This window comes from Chlorocebus sabaeus, chromosome 25 (assembly GCF_047675955.1).
Source record: "Chlorocebus sabaeus isolate Y175 chromosome 25, mChlSab1.0.hap1, whole genome shotgun sequence".
NCBI lineage: Eukaryota > Metazoa > Chordata > Mammalia > Primates > Cercopithecidae > Chlorocebus > Chlorocebus sabaeus.
In genome coordinates this window covers 55,106,147-55,124,209 of record NC_132928.1, presented here as the reverse complement: position 1 = coordinate 55,124,209, position 18,063 = coordinate 55,106,147, and the positions used below count along the sequence as shown (strand labels likewise).

At 36.2% G+C, this 18,063-nt stretch overlaps 1 protein-coding gene across 5 annotated transcripts in view; it reads left to right on the top strand.

Moving 5' to 3' along the window:
* RABGAP1L (RAB GTPase activating protein 1 like) overlaps nt 1-18,063 on the top strand; it is a 795,491-nt gene that overhangs the window by 431,278 nt on the left and 346,150 nt on the right. For all 5 annotated transcript variants that reach the window (XM_037986171.2, XM_073011765.1, XM_073011766.1 and 2 more), the window contains one exon: nt 8,405-8,518. In XM_037986171.2, the coding sequence (XP_037842099.1) occupies nt 8,405-8,518 (114 nt within the window). The remainder of the gene's footprint in view (nt 1-8,404; nt 8,519-18,063) is intronic.

The following is an 18,063-nucleotide window of genomic DNA, read 5'->3' as shown; positions in this document are numbered from 1 at the left end:
AGAGTCTTGCTCTCTTGCCCTCTTGCCCAGGCTGGAGTACAGTGGTGTGATCTTGGCTCACTGCAAGCTCTGCCTCCCAGGTTCACGCCATTCTCCTGCCTCAGCCTCCCGAGTAGCTGGGACCTGCCACTACGCCTGGCTAATTATTATTATTATTATTTTGTATTTTTAGTAGAGACAGGGATTCACCACGTTAGCCAGGATGGTCTCGATTTCCTGACCTCGTGATCCGCCCACGTTGGCCTCCCAAAGTGCTGGGATTGCATGCGTGAGCCACCGCGCCCGGCTGGAAGTGGTAGAATGTTTTCTAAAATTACTAAAAATTATTCAGCTTATAAAAACAATTATTAACTTTGACCATATATGGGTGCACACATGGTCAAAGTTATAAAATTATAAACTGTAATAATTAGGTTAAAATAGGTATGTTCATCAAACCCTAGTTTTATCGAGGCATTCCTTAAAAGTTTTTCAGAGAAGTAAAAGAATATGATTTTTATGTAGTGGATAATGAATATGGAGCTCTTTCTTAAAATTTGTATGTATTTCAAAAGAGTTCAAAGAGCTGTTTTGATAAAAATCACAATTTTAAAGATAATGCAAAATGAGAAATATTTATAACTTTGGAAGATAACAGCATGGATTCAGCTATTGTGCTTTATCCTAAAAGGAGTTGCAGGTTTCATTATTGCCTGTTGATATGAATTCCAAGAATGTCAAGTTCCCCAGTTGGAACAATGAGCAGTCAGCAACCCTGAGAACAAAGGCATATCCAGATATGACCACAGGAGTCTTGGGTAGGTGTATCTGGAGTCTAAATGGCCATACTGCCCAAGGTAATTTATAGATTCAATGCCATCCCCATCAAGCTACCAATGAGCTTCTTCACAGAATTGGAAAAAACTGCTTTAAAGTTCATATGGAACCAAAAAAGAGCCCGCATCTCCAAGACAATCCTAAGTCAAAAGAACAAAGCTGGAGGCATCACGCTACCTGACTTCAAACTATACTACAAGTCTACAGTAACCAAAACAGCATGGTACTGGTACCAAAACAGAGATATAGACCAATGGAACAGAACAGAGTCCTCAGAAATAATACCACACATCTACAGCCATCTGATCTTTGACAAACCTGAGAGAAACAAGAAATGGGGAAAGGATTCCCTATTTAATAAATGGTGCTGGGAAAACTGGCTAGCCATAAGTAGAAAGCTGAAACTGGATCCTTTCCTTACTCCTTATACGAAAATTAATTCAAGATGGATTAGAGACTTAAATGTTAGACCTAATACCATAAAAATCCTAGAGGAAAACCTAGGTAGTACCATTCAGGACATAGGCATGGGCAAAGACTTCATGTCTAAAACACCAAAAGCAACGGCAGCAAAAGCCAAAATTGACAAATGGGATCTCATCAAACTAAAGAGCTTCTGCACAGCAAAAGAAACTACCATCAGAGTGAGCAGGCAACCTACAGAATGGGAGAAAATTTTTGCAATCTACTCATCTGACAAAGGGCTAATATCCAGAACCTACAAAGAACTCAAACAAATTTACAAGAAAAAAACAAACAACCCCATCAAAAAGTGGGCAAAGGATATGAACAGACATTTCTCAAAAGAAGACATTCATATAGCCAACAGACACATGAAAAAATGCTCATCATCACTGGCCATCAGAGAAATGCAAATCAAAACCACAATGAGATACCATCTCACACCAGTTAGAATGGCGATCATTAAAAAGTCAGGAAACAACAGGTGCTGGAGAGGATGTGGAGAAATAGGAACACTTTTACACTGTTGGTGGGAGTGTAAACTAGTTCAACCATTATGGAAAACAGTATGGCGATTCCTCAAGGATCTAGAACTAGATGTACCATATGACCCAGCCATCCCATTACTGGGTATATACCCAAAGGATTATAAATTATGCTGCTATAAGGACACATGCACACGTATGTTTATTGCAGCACTATTCACAATAGCAAAGACTTAGAATCAACCCAAATGTCCATCAGTGACAGATTGGATTAAGAAAATGTGGCACATATACACCGTGGAATACTATGCAGCCATAAAAAAGGATGAGTTTGTGTCCTTTGTAGGGACATGGATGCAGCTGGAAACCATCATTCTTAGCAAACTATCACAAGAACAGAAAACCAAACACCGCATGTTCTCACTCGTAGGTGGGAACTGAACAATGAGATCACTTGGACTCGGGAAGGGGAACATCACACACCGGGGCCTATCATGGGGAGGGGGGAGGGGGGAGGGATTGCATTGGGAGTTATACCTGATGTAAATGATGAGTTGATGGGTGCAGCACACCAACATGGCACAAGTATACATATGTAGCAAACCTGCACGTTGTGCACATGTACCCTACAACTTGAAGTTTAATAATAATAAATAAATTAAAAAAAAAAAAAAAGTAACCCCACATGTTTGTCAGAAAGTAATCTGGAACTCTGACCTAGATTACTTAAGATCTATGGGAAATCCAGGCTATGCCCATAGGCCTCAGTTCTTCCTAGTCTTATAGTCTTGAAAGAATGCTTTGTTGTATTCAAATATTTTCCCCTGGAATCCCAGCACTTCCTTCAAGAACAAAGTACACATCATGAATATTGACTGCTCTCGAAATATGCTTCCTCCTCTCCTCTCTACCCGCCTCCCTTTAGTTCTCATTGTAGCTTCTTTTCCTGGAGAGGTTTATTTCAACCTGAAACTAGAATATGGCTTATATTTTTGACCTTTGTGTCAGGCTTTGATTCTGAAGTGTTTGGCAGCGTTTCTGTGCAGTGACTGGGAAGCAGTGCGTTCACAATATGATTTTATTGAGGTTTTTTTCCTTTTCTTCTGTATTACCACACTTAAGACTCCCCCCGCCCCATATTCAAGGAACAAAGGCTGGCAATGACCCAGCTCTTTTGTGTTATTGTTTCAGTACATGATTTTAGTAGCATGTTTGAAACTAGAATACACTTTTATATTTTCTCTTTTCATCTCTGCTTCTTTGGATTTTTGGCAAACATCAAGATGAATAAATCAGACCGACCACTGCAAACCCATCTGCTTTCAGGAACATGTTAGCAGACCAGTTTGTGATGTTTTACCATCCAACATAGAACTAAAGGAGGCTCCCTGTGGAGTAAGAATAGAAGGCAAAGTCTGAGGTCAAAGAGTTTTTCCGCTTTGAATTATTTATCTGCCTACTGATTGTGCTAAGGACAGTCTATATTATGTTTAACGGCACTCACAGATTGGTATGGTATAATACTTATAAAGTTGAAATGATTTCATGGTAGATGTAAAGTGGAAATAATACAGCTTACACTTTGGATTTGACAATAGGGGTTAATAAAAAAGATGCCGTCACAATTTTTAAAATAATGGCAAATCAAGGTACAAAGTGTTCATTTGACAGAATATTACTTTTACACTTCTGCCTCTGCTAAGGTTACGTTTGAAAACAGTCTTCCTCACTAAAATGCCTTTCTAGTTGTTGACAGGCCAGAAATTGGTTCATAAAAAATAATAGGCTGTGGTCATACAAAGCTGTCCTCCTAATGCTTGTTGACACTTCAATGCTGCATTCATTTCTTTCTCACAATGAGCAAGTAAGTGATGATTCTCTTTGAATAAGAGTTAAGAGAATTGCAAACATGTCAGTGTATATAAGTTATACTGGGAGAACAGTTCATGTAATACTCTTGATAACAGGCACTAAATTGAACCTACTTTAAATTGATCAAAAGTTAAGCAAGCTGCTTACATCTCATAGAGTTGGTTTTAGGCTGATCTTCAGCAAGCTGAATTGTATTCTCTGCTGGACTATGATTTTATCCAGTAGAGATCAATGTCTTTTTTTGAGAATAAGTTTATTCTTACTACCTAATGGTTTGGAAATTAAAGAGAATCCTTGAAAGGCAGATTTAGTTTCTCTGTGATGATAATGTCAAGGGCGTGGGGTATGGGAGATAAAACTCAATGTTTCAGACTTTATTACAAGTATCTTTCTACTTTGTGATCTGAGTCAGCTTTTGTTTATGGACCATCCTGACTAAGGCAGGAGAAAGGATGCTCTCAAGGACTTAGCATATGAGTTACATTCTTGGTGGTGATGGTCCAGAAGGGAGGTATATAGTTGTGATAGTGGTTTTTGTCCTTTCCATACATGACTTCAACTTTTTTTTATCTTTAGAAGCTAAATTCTAAAGCAATGATGGAAATGGTGATTGCTCTGGCAAATTTAGGTTCTACTGTACCCTATCCTTCCTATCCTTCTGGACATATTTGTGTACATCTTTATTGTGTGGGTTATATGCAAAGCTGGGGCCAGAGTGTGTATTAGTTGATAAAAGCAGTACTTTATCTGAATAGTTGTTCACTGTTGCTTTTATGAATAGATTCATAGAAAAAAGGGTAATTTAGGACACATAAAATACATGATTGGAAATTAAACTGAGTGTGTGTGCATGAATCCATTGTGTTGTAAATCTAAAGGAATTGGTTTCATAATCATAATGTAACAGAAAAGAGTTGTTTATTTAGGTGTACAAATACAGAAGGATGTCTAAAATGTATATTCACCAAAAATTTTAAACAGTTGAATAATGATTCTTATGGAAATGGGAAAAATATTTCTTGTTAATTAATAATTTTATTTATTTAACAAGTACTCAGTTTATACTAGGCAATATGCTAAGTACTTCGCATACATTCTAAATAATGTTGTTTTAAATAACATTATGCATTTGATATTATCATCCCATTTTACAGATGAGGAAACTGAAGTTTAGCAAGACTAAGTAACTTGTCTGAGATCCTATAGGAATTAAATGAGGAAAGTGGAAATAGAATCAGTGAGTTTATCTGGCTTCATGGCCATTAAAATATTGTATTTGAGGTGCAAAATGGGAGATACACCTGCTGAGAAGTAAGTTCTGGAGCAATTTATGCATCCAGATATTGGTGAAGTGACTGCCCCTAAAGGAATGACTTGTTCCCTCTTCTCATTCTGGAGAAAACTGGCAGGACTTAGGGAGCCCCTGAGTATATGGGAATCTTCTCAGAAAATGAATTTATATCAGTTTTGGTTGTGCTATAAAATGTTTTTAGTCATATAAAAATAAAATGTCACAAGAAAGCCCTTAGCTCCAGATATTTAGATGATGAATTATTGAGCCTCTTTTTGTCCTTCCTCTTTCTTCATTATATTTCTTGTAAAAATTGACCATTACAATCAGAGTAAGTCTAAAAAGAAAGGAATTAATATTGAAGAGAAAAATTGTTTTGTTTTCCTTTTGAAGAATGTTAGGTTTTGTAACTTTCTTGACTCAAATATTTGTTGAATGAGTGAGTGAGTGAATTTGGATGATTAGATGTGCATTCCTGAAATATAAACTGTTCCTACTCTCAACTGTTACGGGTAATTGGAAGGTGGGTTGACATTAGCTTTTGCTTCAAAAACATAATTATTTTCTTTTGATTTTCACAAGTTCAGTACACAATTTCATTCCTATTAGGCTGTTTATGAGACTCTGTTATAATCTACTGACCTTCACTTATATGAGATGAATCAGTGAATAATGTAGCAACATACCTTAATTTAGTCTATAAAGTGAAGTTCTAGAAATTATTCCCTTAGCCAAATGAGAGCACTATATAGAAAGAAAACTCTAGGAACACATATGTATTAAACATTTAAAAGTAATCCTAGGAAGGGAAATTTTATTTTAATTAATTTTTTTTTTTTTTTTTTGAGATAGAGTCTCACTCTGTCACCCAGTGGCGTGTGATCCGATCTCGGCTCACTGCAACCTCCACCTCCCAGGTTCAAGTAATTCTCCTGCTTCAGCCTCCTGAGTAGCTGGGATTACAGGCATGTGCTGCCATGCTGGGATAATTTTTTGTATTTTTTAGTAGAGACCGGGTTTTACCATGTTGCCAAGCTGGTCTCGAAGTCCTGAGCTCAGGCAATCCGCCTGCCTCAGCCTACCAAAGTGCTGGGATTATAGGCGTGAGCCACCGTACCTGGCTGGGAAATTTTATTAAGTAAGGACTAGGTGATTTTATTTTCATTTGATTTTGTCCTTTATTTCTTAAATATGGAAGGTCAAGTGTGCATAGAAAAAAAATTCTCAGTATTATGCAGATTTACCCTCTAGATTTTTTTTTTCCTACCAATTTTTCTTTCCCTGAATCAGACTGTTGGAACCATTTAAACACAGCATAATGCTAAATGCATAATCAGTTTCTAGGGAATACAGTCCAATGATTTATCTCTCTTAATGTCCTGAAAAGTACAAAAGAGTTATCCTGCGGGACACTGGGCACATATGGTTCCCAGTACACTGAAATAGTTCAGCAATGGCAGTGGTAACATTTTCATTCCTCATCTTTCAGGTAGTTTATAAGTGGAAACTATTAACTTATGGAAAGAGGGCTCTTCTGTTGGATAAAACCTGGCAGTGAAAACTTTGGTCTGCCTGGTTACCAGATTTTTGTACTCAAGACTATAGACAAGATAAAACAAATGTTTCATAATATATCCCTTTATACAATACTTTTATATTTACCTTTTTCTATACCCTCACCCCTCCCTGCAGTTTTCTTTATCATTAGAAACTACATTTACCTTGGCAAATGTAAATTTTCTGTGTATCCTTTTGCTTAAGTTATGGTGATTTTTTAAGGCTCTATTTTAATTCACGTTTAGCATTTCATTCCTGTAAGCCATTAGAATTTCCTCTGGATCGATTTGTAAGCAAATTTGTTTGCTAGCAAATTTGGAAGTTTTCGGTTTGCTTCCTCTTTTTCTGTGAGATCTAATTACCACCCAGCATGAAATAGCAACTGAAATGAAGGCAGCAAGAAAAGGTAATGGCTTACCTTAGAGCTAATCAACCACCCCCTTCTTGTATATTTCACAGCTATAAAGAGAAAAAGAAATGGCATTCATTAAAATAACATATATTAAACTTTTTTTCTTTCTTGATTTGAGACTGAAGAGAAGATTTCTTCAAATCTTTATGGAAATAAGACATTAAGCAATTCTTTTAATTTGCAATAAGCAGTCTGATGTGAATTGTACAAAATACTTTCACCATCAGCGTGGCTAAAAGTAGTCCCATACTATTTTCTTGACCTTAAAAAGATAAACATTTCCAGGAATAAAGTAAAATCAAGAGAATGTTTAATCATTTTTATAAGGTTTAGAATTTGACTCAATTTGGGATTTTGGTTTCTAAATTTGTCTTCAACAAATATCTAGGCTTATCTTTAAAGAAGATACCATCCTTCACGCCTGTAATCCCAGCACTTGGGGAGGCCGAGGTGGGCAAATCATGAGGTCAGGAGTTCGAGACCAGCCTGTTCCAACATGGTGAAACCCCATCTCTACTAAAAATACAAATAAATAAATAAATAAATAAATAGCTGGGCATGGTGGTGGGCGCCTGTAATCCCAGCTACTCGGGAAGCTGAGGCAGGAGAATCACTTGAACTCAGGAGGCAGAGGTTGCAGTGAGCCAAAATTGCACCATTGCACTCCAGCCAGGGCAACAGTGTGAGACTCTACTTCAAAAAAAAAAAGAGATCATCTTAATATAGTAGCCTGTAGCTTCCTGTTTTGTGGAATCAGTTTGTTGGGTAATTAACCTAGGAAAGATTGATAGTATTTTTACTTTTTAAATGACCGTGGTCTGAATTTTTACTTATCAGATTATCAGATTTAAAAATTATATAATCTGTGGCATTAGGCATACTCTACTATTGTTTGGAGTATGTATTGGAATGACATTTAAATGAAAATTATAAGTTACGTTCATCAAAATTGGAAATGCATGTAACTTTTGACTTTGCAATTAAACCTCAATGAATTTTTCCTTGAACATGTGCATAAGACATATGTATAAAATATTCCTTATTATATTGTTTGTTATATAAATAAAGCAAAGAATATGGTCACTAATAGGAAAATGTTAAGTAAATTATGATATATCTATATCCAGATATACCTTATTTTTAAAAAGTAACTGCTCCTACAGAGAATAAACTATATGTACATGTCTTCATAAGGAACACTCTATGTTATCCCATTAAGTGAAAGAAACAGTCTAGTTTGCTTCTATGGAGATGTATTATATAACTTCCTTCCATCCCTGCCCCTTTTCCCCATATAAACATACATACACACACAAATATATGTAGACGGATGGGTGAAAAGATACAAAGGAGCTGTTGGTAGCACTTATCTTGGGTATAGGATTATGGGTCTGGGATAGAAGGAAAGTTTTTATGTTTTTCTGTTGTTTACTTGTTTGCTGTTTGAGTTTTTTACCATAACTGGAAAAAAAATTTAATAACCAGGTCTGTTTTTTTTTTCTTTTTTAGGACTCAGCCCAGGAGAGTGTTATTACTCGAGATATTCATCGTACATTTCCCGCACATGATTACTTTAAAGATACTGGAGGAGATGGTCAGGAATCGCTCTATAAGATCTGCAAGGTAGGACCCTCTACCTCACTTTTTCTAAATTATTTTACAGAGCTGTATTTTAGAAACCCATTTAAGGATTTTTTTACTCTGTCTTCATTTCTTATTTGCACTATGCCATGTTTTCTGCTTTGCACACACGCTATGAGATCCTCAGTACTGATCCCAGAAGGTGACTTTTTGGTTGCATGTTTCATGCCTCATTATGAGGGAGGAGGCACAGCATAGCCTCCGTTTGGCTCTCCTGCTAACAGGAAAGAAAGGAACAAAAGGTCTTCTCAGGCTATGTTGTAAACGCTCAAAAGAGTCCCAGATGAGGCCGGGCGCGGTGGCTCAAGCCTGTAATCCCAGCACTTTGGGAGGCCGAGATGGGCGGATCACGAGGTCAGGAGATCGAGACCATCCTGGCTAACAAGGTGAAACCTCGTCTCTACTAAAAATACAAAAAACTAGCCGGGCGAGGGGCGAGGTTGCGGGCGCCTGTAGTCCCAGCTACTCGGGAGGCTGAGGCAGGAGAATGGCGTAAACCCGGGAGGCGGAGCTTGCGGTGAGTTGCGATCCGGCCACTGTACTCCAGCCTGGGCGGCAGAGCGAGATTCCGTCTCAAAAAAAAAAAAAAAAAGATGACTCTGTCTTTCTGACAAGATCATGCAGCAATTGTCTCCATTTTTCTGACAACAGGCAAGCGTAAGAATCAGTGTGCTTATTGTTGAATACTGGCAAGTTATTGGATGTTGTTGATGTATTCTATCACATCATATATTTTTGTATGATTTTTATATCCCATTTTGAAATCTTTTTTCTCCCTCATTATTAGTAGGCCTGGAAAAAACTGTTTCCTGATTTTCAGTAAATGTCCTCTGCTTGGATACAGAAGATTCTGTCTCTGTCAGTATAGAATAGCCATCAAGTTATTAATTTTATCAGAAATGCAGAATGAAGTGTGGTGGGTATACTCACATTGTTCGTATCTACCATTCTAAAGAGATGATTAATGAATAATGAACTGCACAAAAATTTGGTAATAGTATGGAGAGAAAGGCAAACATCATGGCTAATTTGTAAGTTAGGTTATCAGTTCCTGAATAATCCAATTTAGCCTTTGTAATGAGTAGAAAATATTAGCCAGTAGGTAGTCAGAAGTATATTCACAGATCTATTTCATTTTATATTTATTGTTTTTTAAAAAGAACACTTATAAAAGCACTCGCCTACATATTCTAACCAAGTAGGATTAATGTTTAATTCTGCAAATGGCACAGCTTTCATTAAAGTCCTTGCATGTTGGTGGTTTTGGCCTCGTCCCACTCCTGTCTCTTTTTTCCTTGCTTTTTCCTCTCTCTCATACTTTTTGATCTAACCATTTTGGAGGCTTATAAATATATGCTGATCAGAAATCTATTTTTATATGAATGTGTCATTCAGAGCTAGAAATATGTAACTTATAATCTGAGAGTATACTGATCTTTGGAAAGCGATGTAGCATCTACTTTGAAAAGCACCAAAGACCACTGGATGCCACAAAAAAAGTTGTATGTTCATTATATGCCTGTGAAGGACAAAAGTAATTATTTAAAAATTTTTTCTACTAATTTGAAATTCTGCAAACTGATTACTGGCTTGTGTAAAGATGTTAGGAAAATTTATATCATTTCCAAGTTTATTTAAGAGGGTCTAGTTTATGGCATATGGAACATTTTTTTCCCCAGCATATAGTATATTTTCAGCCCGTCAATAACTTTTCCCTCAGCTTTCCTGTGATTGATACTAGATACTTTCTTCATAAAGCTAAAACAGATGGTTCTAATGTGCTTGCAACTTCTGACTTAAAATTTTGCTCCATTGTAGTAAAAATAGTGTTTGCCTTGTTATGTAATATTTAGAGGGGAAATAATCTGAAACATTTCTAAACACAAAAATAAAAGTTGAATGTTGGGCACTTTTAAATAGTTGATACACTTTGCTTTGGTGTTGCAAACAATAATGCAACCTTGAATTCATTCGAAAATATTCATCAGTACATTTGCAGAGCTCATGTGACCATTTTAGATTATCAGTATATATTTTATGACATGACTAAACCATTTTAAAACTCTGAATGAAGAATATTGTAAAATGTAGATCTGAGATACTTTATTATCGACAAGTAGCTTAAATCACACTAAATTTTGTGAAGGTGTAGAAAACAAAATTACATTAGACATAGTATTAAATAAAAGTAATAAAAGTTTTTAAGGATTTTAATGCTGTACTGAGCTGTATATACATAAAAATAATTTCACAACAGTCTTTGATAATGGATGTGAGCAGAGATGTATACATCCTACCCTGTAGACCACTTGGTTTGTGACTGACCCGGTTCCTTCCCCTCTTGTTTTACTATTATTTAGTAATCCAGTGCTCAGGCCAGGAAACCTTAAGTTCGATGATAGCTCACAAATACGATAGCATACCTATGAGTAATTTAGGATAGCATACTTATGAGTAATTTAGAATGGAGCATTATTCTCAAGGTTCCGCATCCACTCTTCTTTGTTTTTTGTATCCAATTTGAACCACAGTCTTTTATTTTATGACCCCCATCCTCTATTCCCAAAAGCTGCCTATGTATAACCTTTAAGGCTTAAAGGTAGTCTAACCATTTAAAGGTAGTCTAACTGTGTAGTCTAACTGTTCCAACATTGTTTCTGGAACCATTGGTTCTAGAATAGTAACTAGCATTAAACCTCACACTCAGCAATCCACCTTTGAGTTTCTTTTCTGGACACCCCGTACAGAATTCAATAAACATTAATAACACCTTGATCTTATCTCAGCTGCTTTGCTATATGTAAATAAGGACAGTTTTACTTTTCCTTTACCAATCCTTATTCTTTTTCTATTTGTCTCTTGTCTTATTGCACTGACCACACCTTTAGTATAGTGTTCAAATAAAGCTATCATAGCAGATACCTTTTCTTTCTCCTGATTTTAAAGGAAATGCATCTAATGATTAACCACTAAGAAAGCTGCGTCTTCTTCACATCAGCAACACAATCATAGGCCTTTAAAAAAAATACAGTGTTTTCTATATGTTAAAATAATTTTACATTTGCAGAGTACTTTCACATATATTACCTCATTTATTTTTGACAATTCTTCATCAGTAGAGCCTACACTAGGGATATAATATACTGTGCTCTTAAATTGAGCAGAAATTAAGAGAATTTCAATGACGGTAAGTTTAGAAATCAACTCTGTTTTCAAGGATACAACAATCTGACTTTGTAGTTGAGAAGTTTTCTGTGACTCTGGTGAAAGGAGAAATGATTTGAACTGCCATGTTAGAGGGTAGACTGTTAAAAATTCACTGTCATGTTTTAATGGCCCTGTCAATTCCAGTTTTGCCTCTTAATATCTTTTTCAGAGTAGGAGGAAATCGAAATGGTTCAAAGCTTCTTCTGTTGTCATAAATTTATATGGGGGAAGTTGAGCTGAAAGTATTAGTAGAATTCATAGGTTTCTGCAGATGAAAAGGTTTGCAAACTAATAGATTTCTACAAATGAAAGTTTCTGCAAATTTGGTTCTTCCTTGTTTCTCTCCCTGTTTTTCCTATTGGTTAGGTCAATAATATATTTTAAAAGAATGTCCATAAGACCGGGAAGAATATATTACCACCCCAAATATATTTCGCATTTTTATTATTTAATATGTGATATAAAAATCTGCTGTAAGCTGGGAGACAAGTTGATACAGTTTAAAGCACTGGGCATCAGGAAATCTGGTTCTGGTTTTGATTCTTTCACTCAGTAGATCTAAGAATAAGGGAAACTTGTAAGGGTGTGGTGTCTGATAAGATTGTTCCGGTTCCAATTTTCTATGATTCTCAGTGTTGTTTAATTTTTTTTTTCCTGACATATAACACTTAAATGCAGAATTTAGCAGTTAAATCCTGTGTCAGTTATTAGCTCTGACTCTCAATACTAAAGATATAAAAGGGTCTTCTCCTTAAACCTGAAGATTTTACCTGGCCTTCTGTACAGTGTTTGGTTTGGCCCATCAAATGGAGTGCATTTAGTGGTTTACTTTTAGAGATATATCTCTTTGTAAGACCTAAGACCAGTTAGTCATAGTAATCAGCTAAAATATTATTCACAACAATATAATTGGAAATGATATTTGGTGTACAATTTAATTTGTGCATATTGCTTTTTCTCATTTTTTGTTTGGTGTAAATGCTCTCTGAAAAAAGAGGATACTGCTATTAATGGGAGAGATTGAATATATTATAGACAGATCAGTACTTTTGTTTATCTGAATTAATAATTTGATAGCATAATGGTTTATAGGAGGACAAAATAAACTTAACCCTTATTTTACCAAATATTTTTATCAAAAAAGATTGGATTTATCATAAAAACTAGAGCATTTAAAGTATTGTTTTGATACTAATGATGAGTTATCTGCTGCATAATTTCAAAGAATGCAAACAATCACGGACTCTTAAAATGACATGTAATCATACATTATTTATATTGTTTTCTAGACATAGGGGACATTTGTGATTATGAGGATGAATTATTTTTCACTTAGTTGATATTATTTTCAATACAATTTTCTAGCCATTTTCCTACTTTTAATTCAACTCTTTCTTGGTGTGTCTGAATGAGCCCTAGTTTGAATATCAGTATTTACTGAACAAATTATAGTCCACTATGCCTGCCTGCCTGCCTGCCTGCCTGCCTGCCTGCCTGCCTTCCTTCCTTCCTTCCTTCCTTCCTTCCTTCCTTCCTTTTTTTTTTTTTGACAGAGTCTTGCTCTGTTGCCCAGGCTGGAGTGCAGTGGTGCCATCTTGGCTAATTGCAACTTCAGCCTCCCAGGCTCAAGCAATCCTCCCACCTCAGCCTTCCAAGTAGCTGGGATTACAGGCACGCACCACCACTCCGGGCTAATTTTGGGCTTTTTAGTAGAGACAGGTTTCACTATGTCAACCAGGCTGCTCTTAAATCCCTGAACTCGAGCAATTCGCCCACCACGGTCTCCCAATATGCTGGGATTACAGGCGTGAGCCACTATGCCCAGCCGCCCAGCCCCTATTCTTTACATAGCCCTGACTGGGTGCTCCTCCTACTTCTGTGGAGCTCCTTCCACTCATGTCTTTGGAATCGGATGGGCTCCAGAGTAAGAGCCCTTTGTTGTGGGATGATAGGTGCTCTTGGATCAGATGGATCCAAAAGGATTTAGTTTGGAGCAGTGCTTTTGAGGAATCAGGAAGTCCTTGGAGAATCAAGCAGATTTTTCTATTCTCTGTGTATCTCCTATCTCTCCCTTGATTTCCTAGTAAGCCGCTTTGAATTATGGCAACCTTCTAATGCAGATCCAAATATGGGCTGCCAAGGAATCCTTTGAACCCCTGGGACCACCTGCTTTGCCAGCACATTCTAATGAGCAGTGAATTAAGTAGTTTTAACAGACACTTAGGAACAGCAGCATATTCTCAAAGCAAATTAACTTCCTTAGGGAACAATGAATTCTTTCAGGTTTTATAAGAAAGACTTGGAGAACCATCCTACTGTTGATCAACATAATCATAACAGTAATAGTAAAAATTTGTAAAGCCCTGTGGTTTTGAAAGCATTTTTTTTTTGCATATTGTCATTTGATCCCCACAGTTACTCCATTAGAATAAAGAAGGTACCAAATTTGCATACTGATAAATATTAATCTCTTAGAGTCAGAGTTTGATTTAGGTTTTTTCCTCTTTAAATCTTTTCATATTATTTATTTTAGATGAATTGTCCAATTCTGCTTTAGTGCCAAGGACAATTATGTTTATATCTATTTAGAACTCTAAATATATGCACACAAATGTAAATAAATCTTAGCAACCCAAAGTTGATTAGTTTCACTTATATGGCGGAGGTGTGTGTGTGTGCGTGTGTGTGTATGTATGTATGTATGTTTGGGGCTAACTTCATACTTATCCTTTACTCACGAGACTTCAAAATCATTTGTGTATTTGTTAATATCATTATAGTTATACAGAAGGGTTATTTTGGGGTTTTGTTTTTGTTTTTTTTTTGGTCCTTTTAATTTATGTATTAGTAGGATAGACTTTATGAATCACAGCTCAACTGAGATGATACAATGTGATTTTAAAATACAGATTTTTCTTCAGAGACTGTAACAATGAAAAGGTCAGGGTTTGTGAAGCTAGAGTCCTGGGAAGAGAATGAGTGATTTATAATGCTCTTCAGAGTGCCTGAAGAGAGGTTTAAATTTCTTCATGGTCTTAGTCCCATAAGAGCTTTCCTTGAAATAGCTTTGTAGTTTCTGTGAAGCCTGTAGTCTTTCAACTAAAAGGCTAATTGAAGCCATCACACTATTACTAGGATACAGAAGAGAAAGGGTGGGATTATGAGGATGATAAAAATGTATAAACTTAGAATAAAGGGATTGGTGTGAAGCCTAAGGGTTTGATTATAGTCACTCTTTTTAAAAAACATTACTCTTGGAGGAGGAAAAGGAAAGTAAGATTACTATCTAAAATAGGAAAGAAAAAAAACTAACCTGCGAAGACAAAACACAGGGAACCCTCAAATAAAATGCTGTTTATGGTACCTCCTGAATTATGATTTTTTTTTCATATTTGAAATCTATTTCTATACTAGATTCAACTGGCTTAAATGTCCTAGACAAAAACTTGTAGTTATTCTTGAATGGATTATTTTATGTTACAGAAGTATGGGGATGTATCTGCTGGTTACTAATTGTTGTGTAGTTGACAATATTTTTATAACTGAAGACTCCTCTTCCTGCACCTTTAAAGCCTCTTCTTTAACCAGAACCCTTCGTCCTTTCTTCCTAGAAATAATGTGAATCTAAATTGCCCTACTCCTCCTTCCCATCTGTCCAAATCTAAGTTGCCCATCTCCCTTATAAAGGTAGTCCTACCACTCTACCAACAGTGATTTATAGAATAAAACAAATCTGGAGATCAAATGTATAACATGAGCACTATAGTTAATAAAATTGTATTGTATTAGGGATTTTTGTTAAATAAGAAAATTTTAGATGCTCTTGTTGCACAAACAAACAAAAAAGTACGTGAGATGATAGCTATGTTACTCTGCTTCACTGTAGTAACCATTTTACGATAAATATGTATCCCATAACATTATGTTGTAAACCACAAGTATACACAGCAAAATTTATTTTAAAAATATTTTATAAAATTTGGACTATGTATTATATATATTTTTAATTATACTTTAAGTTCTGGGATACGTGTGCAGAGCATGCAGGTTTGTTATGTAAGTATACATGTGCCATGGTGGTTTGCTGCACCCAATCAACCTGTCATCTACGTTAGGTATTTCTCCTAATGCTCTCCCTCCCTTAGCCCCCCGCCCCCTGACAGGCCTCGGCGTGTGATGTTCCCCTCCCTATGTCCATATGTTCTTATTGTTCAACTCCCACTTATGAGTGAGAACATGCAGTGTTTGGTTTGCTGAGAATGATGGTTTCCACCTTCATCCATTTCCCTGCAAAGAACACAAACTCATTCTTTTTTATGGCTGCATAGTATTCCATGGTGTATATGGTACCACATTTTCTTTATCCAGTCTATTATTGATGGGCATTTGGGTTGGTTCCAAGTATTTACTATTATGAATAGTGCTGCAATAAACATACGTGTGCATGTGTCTTTATAGTAGAATGATTTATAATCCTTTGGGTATATACCCAGTAATGGGATGGCTGGGTCAAATGATATTTCTAGTTCTAGATCCCTGAGGAATCGCCACACTGTCTTCCACAATGGTCAAACTAATTTACACTCTCACCAACAGTGTAAAAGCGTTATTTCTCCACATCCTCTCCAGCCTCTCTTGTTTCCTGACTTTTTAATGATCGCCATTCTAACTGGTGTGAGATGATATCTCATTGTGATTTTGATTTGCATTTCTCTAATGACCAGTGATAATGAGCTTTTTTTCATATGTTTGTTGGCCACATAAATGTCTTCATTTAAGAAGTGTCTGTTCATATCCTTTGCCCACTTTTTGATGGAGTTGTTTTTTTCTTGTAAATTTATTTAAGTTCATTGTAGATTCTGGATATTAGCCCTTGATCATATGGATAGATTGCAAACATTTTCTACTATTCTGTAGGTTATCTGTTCACTGATGATAGTTTCTTCTGCTGTGCCGAAGCTTTTTCGTTTAATTAGATCCCATTCATCAATTTTAGCTTTTGTTGCCATTGCTTTTGGTGTTTTAGTCATGAAGTCTTTGCCCGGGCATGCCTATGTCCTGAATGGTATTGCCTAAGTTTTCTTCTAGGGTTTTTATGGTTTTAGGTCTTACGTTTAAGTCTTTAATCCATCGTGAGTTAATTTTTGTATAAGGTTTAAGAAAGGGGTCTAGTTTCAGTTTTCTGCATATGGCTAGCCAGTTTTCCCAACACCGTTTATTAAATAGAGAATTCTTTCCCCATTTCTAGTTTTTGTCAGGTTTGTCAAAGATCAGATGTTTGTAGATGTGTGGTGTTATTTCTGAGGCCTCTGTTCTGTTCCATTGGTCTATATATCTATTTTGATACCAGTACCATGCTGTATGGGTTACTGTAGCCTTGTAGTATAGTTTGAAGTCAAGTAGCATGATGCCTCCAGATTTGTTCTTTTTGCTTAGAATTGTCTTGGCTGTACAGGCTGTGTCTTGGTTCCATATGAAATTTAAAGTAGTTTTTCCTAATTCTGAGAAGAATGTCAATGGTACTTGATGGGGATAGCATTGAATCTGTAAATTACTTTGGGCAGTATGACCATTTTTTTTTTTTTAATATTGATTCTTTCTATCCATGAGCATGGAATGTTTTTCCATTTGTTTGTGTCCTCTCTTATTTCCTTGAGCAATGGTTTGTAGTTGTCCTTGAAGAGGTCCTTCACATCCCTTGTAAGTTGTATTCCTAGGTATTTTATTCTCTTTGTAGCAATTGTGAATGGGAGTTCACTCATGATTTGGCTCTTTGTTTGTCTGTTATTGGCCTATAGGAATGCTTGCAATTTTTGCACATTGATTATGTATCCTGAGACTTTGCTGAAGTTGCTTATCAGCTTAAGGAGATTTTGGGCTGAGACAATGGGGTTTTCTAAATATATAATCACAACGTCTGCAAACAGAGACAATTTGACTTCCACTCTTCCTATTTGATGAATACTCTTTATTTCTTTCTCTTGCCTGATTGCCTTGACCAGAATTTCCAATATTATGTTGAATAGGAGTGGCGAGAGAGGGCATCCTTGTCTTGTGCTGGTTTTCAAAGGAAATGCTTCCAGCTTTTGCCCATTCGGTATGATATTGGCTGTGGGTTTGTCATAAATAGCTCTTATTAATATGTTCCACCAATACCTAGTTTATTGAGAGTTTTTAGCATGAAGGGGTGTTGAATTTTATCAAAGCCCTTTTTGCATCTTTTGAGATAATCATGTGGTTTTTGTCATTGGTTCTGTTTATGTGATGGATTGCGTTGATTGATTTGCATATGTTGAACCAACCTTGCATCCCAGGGATGT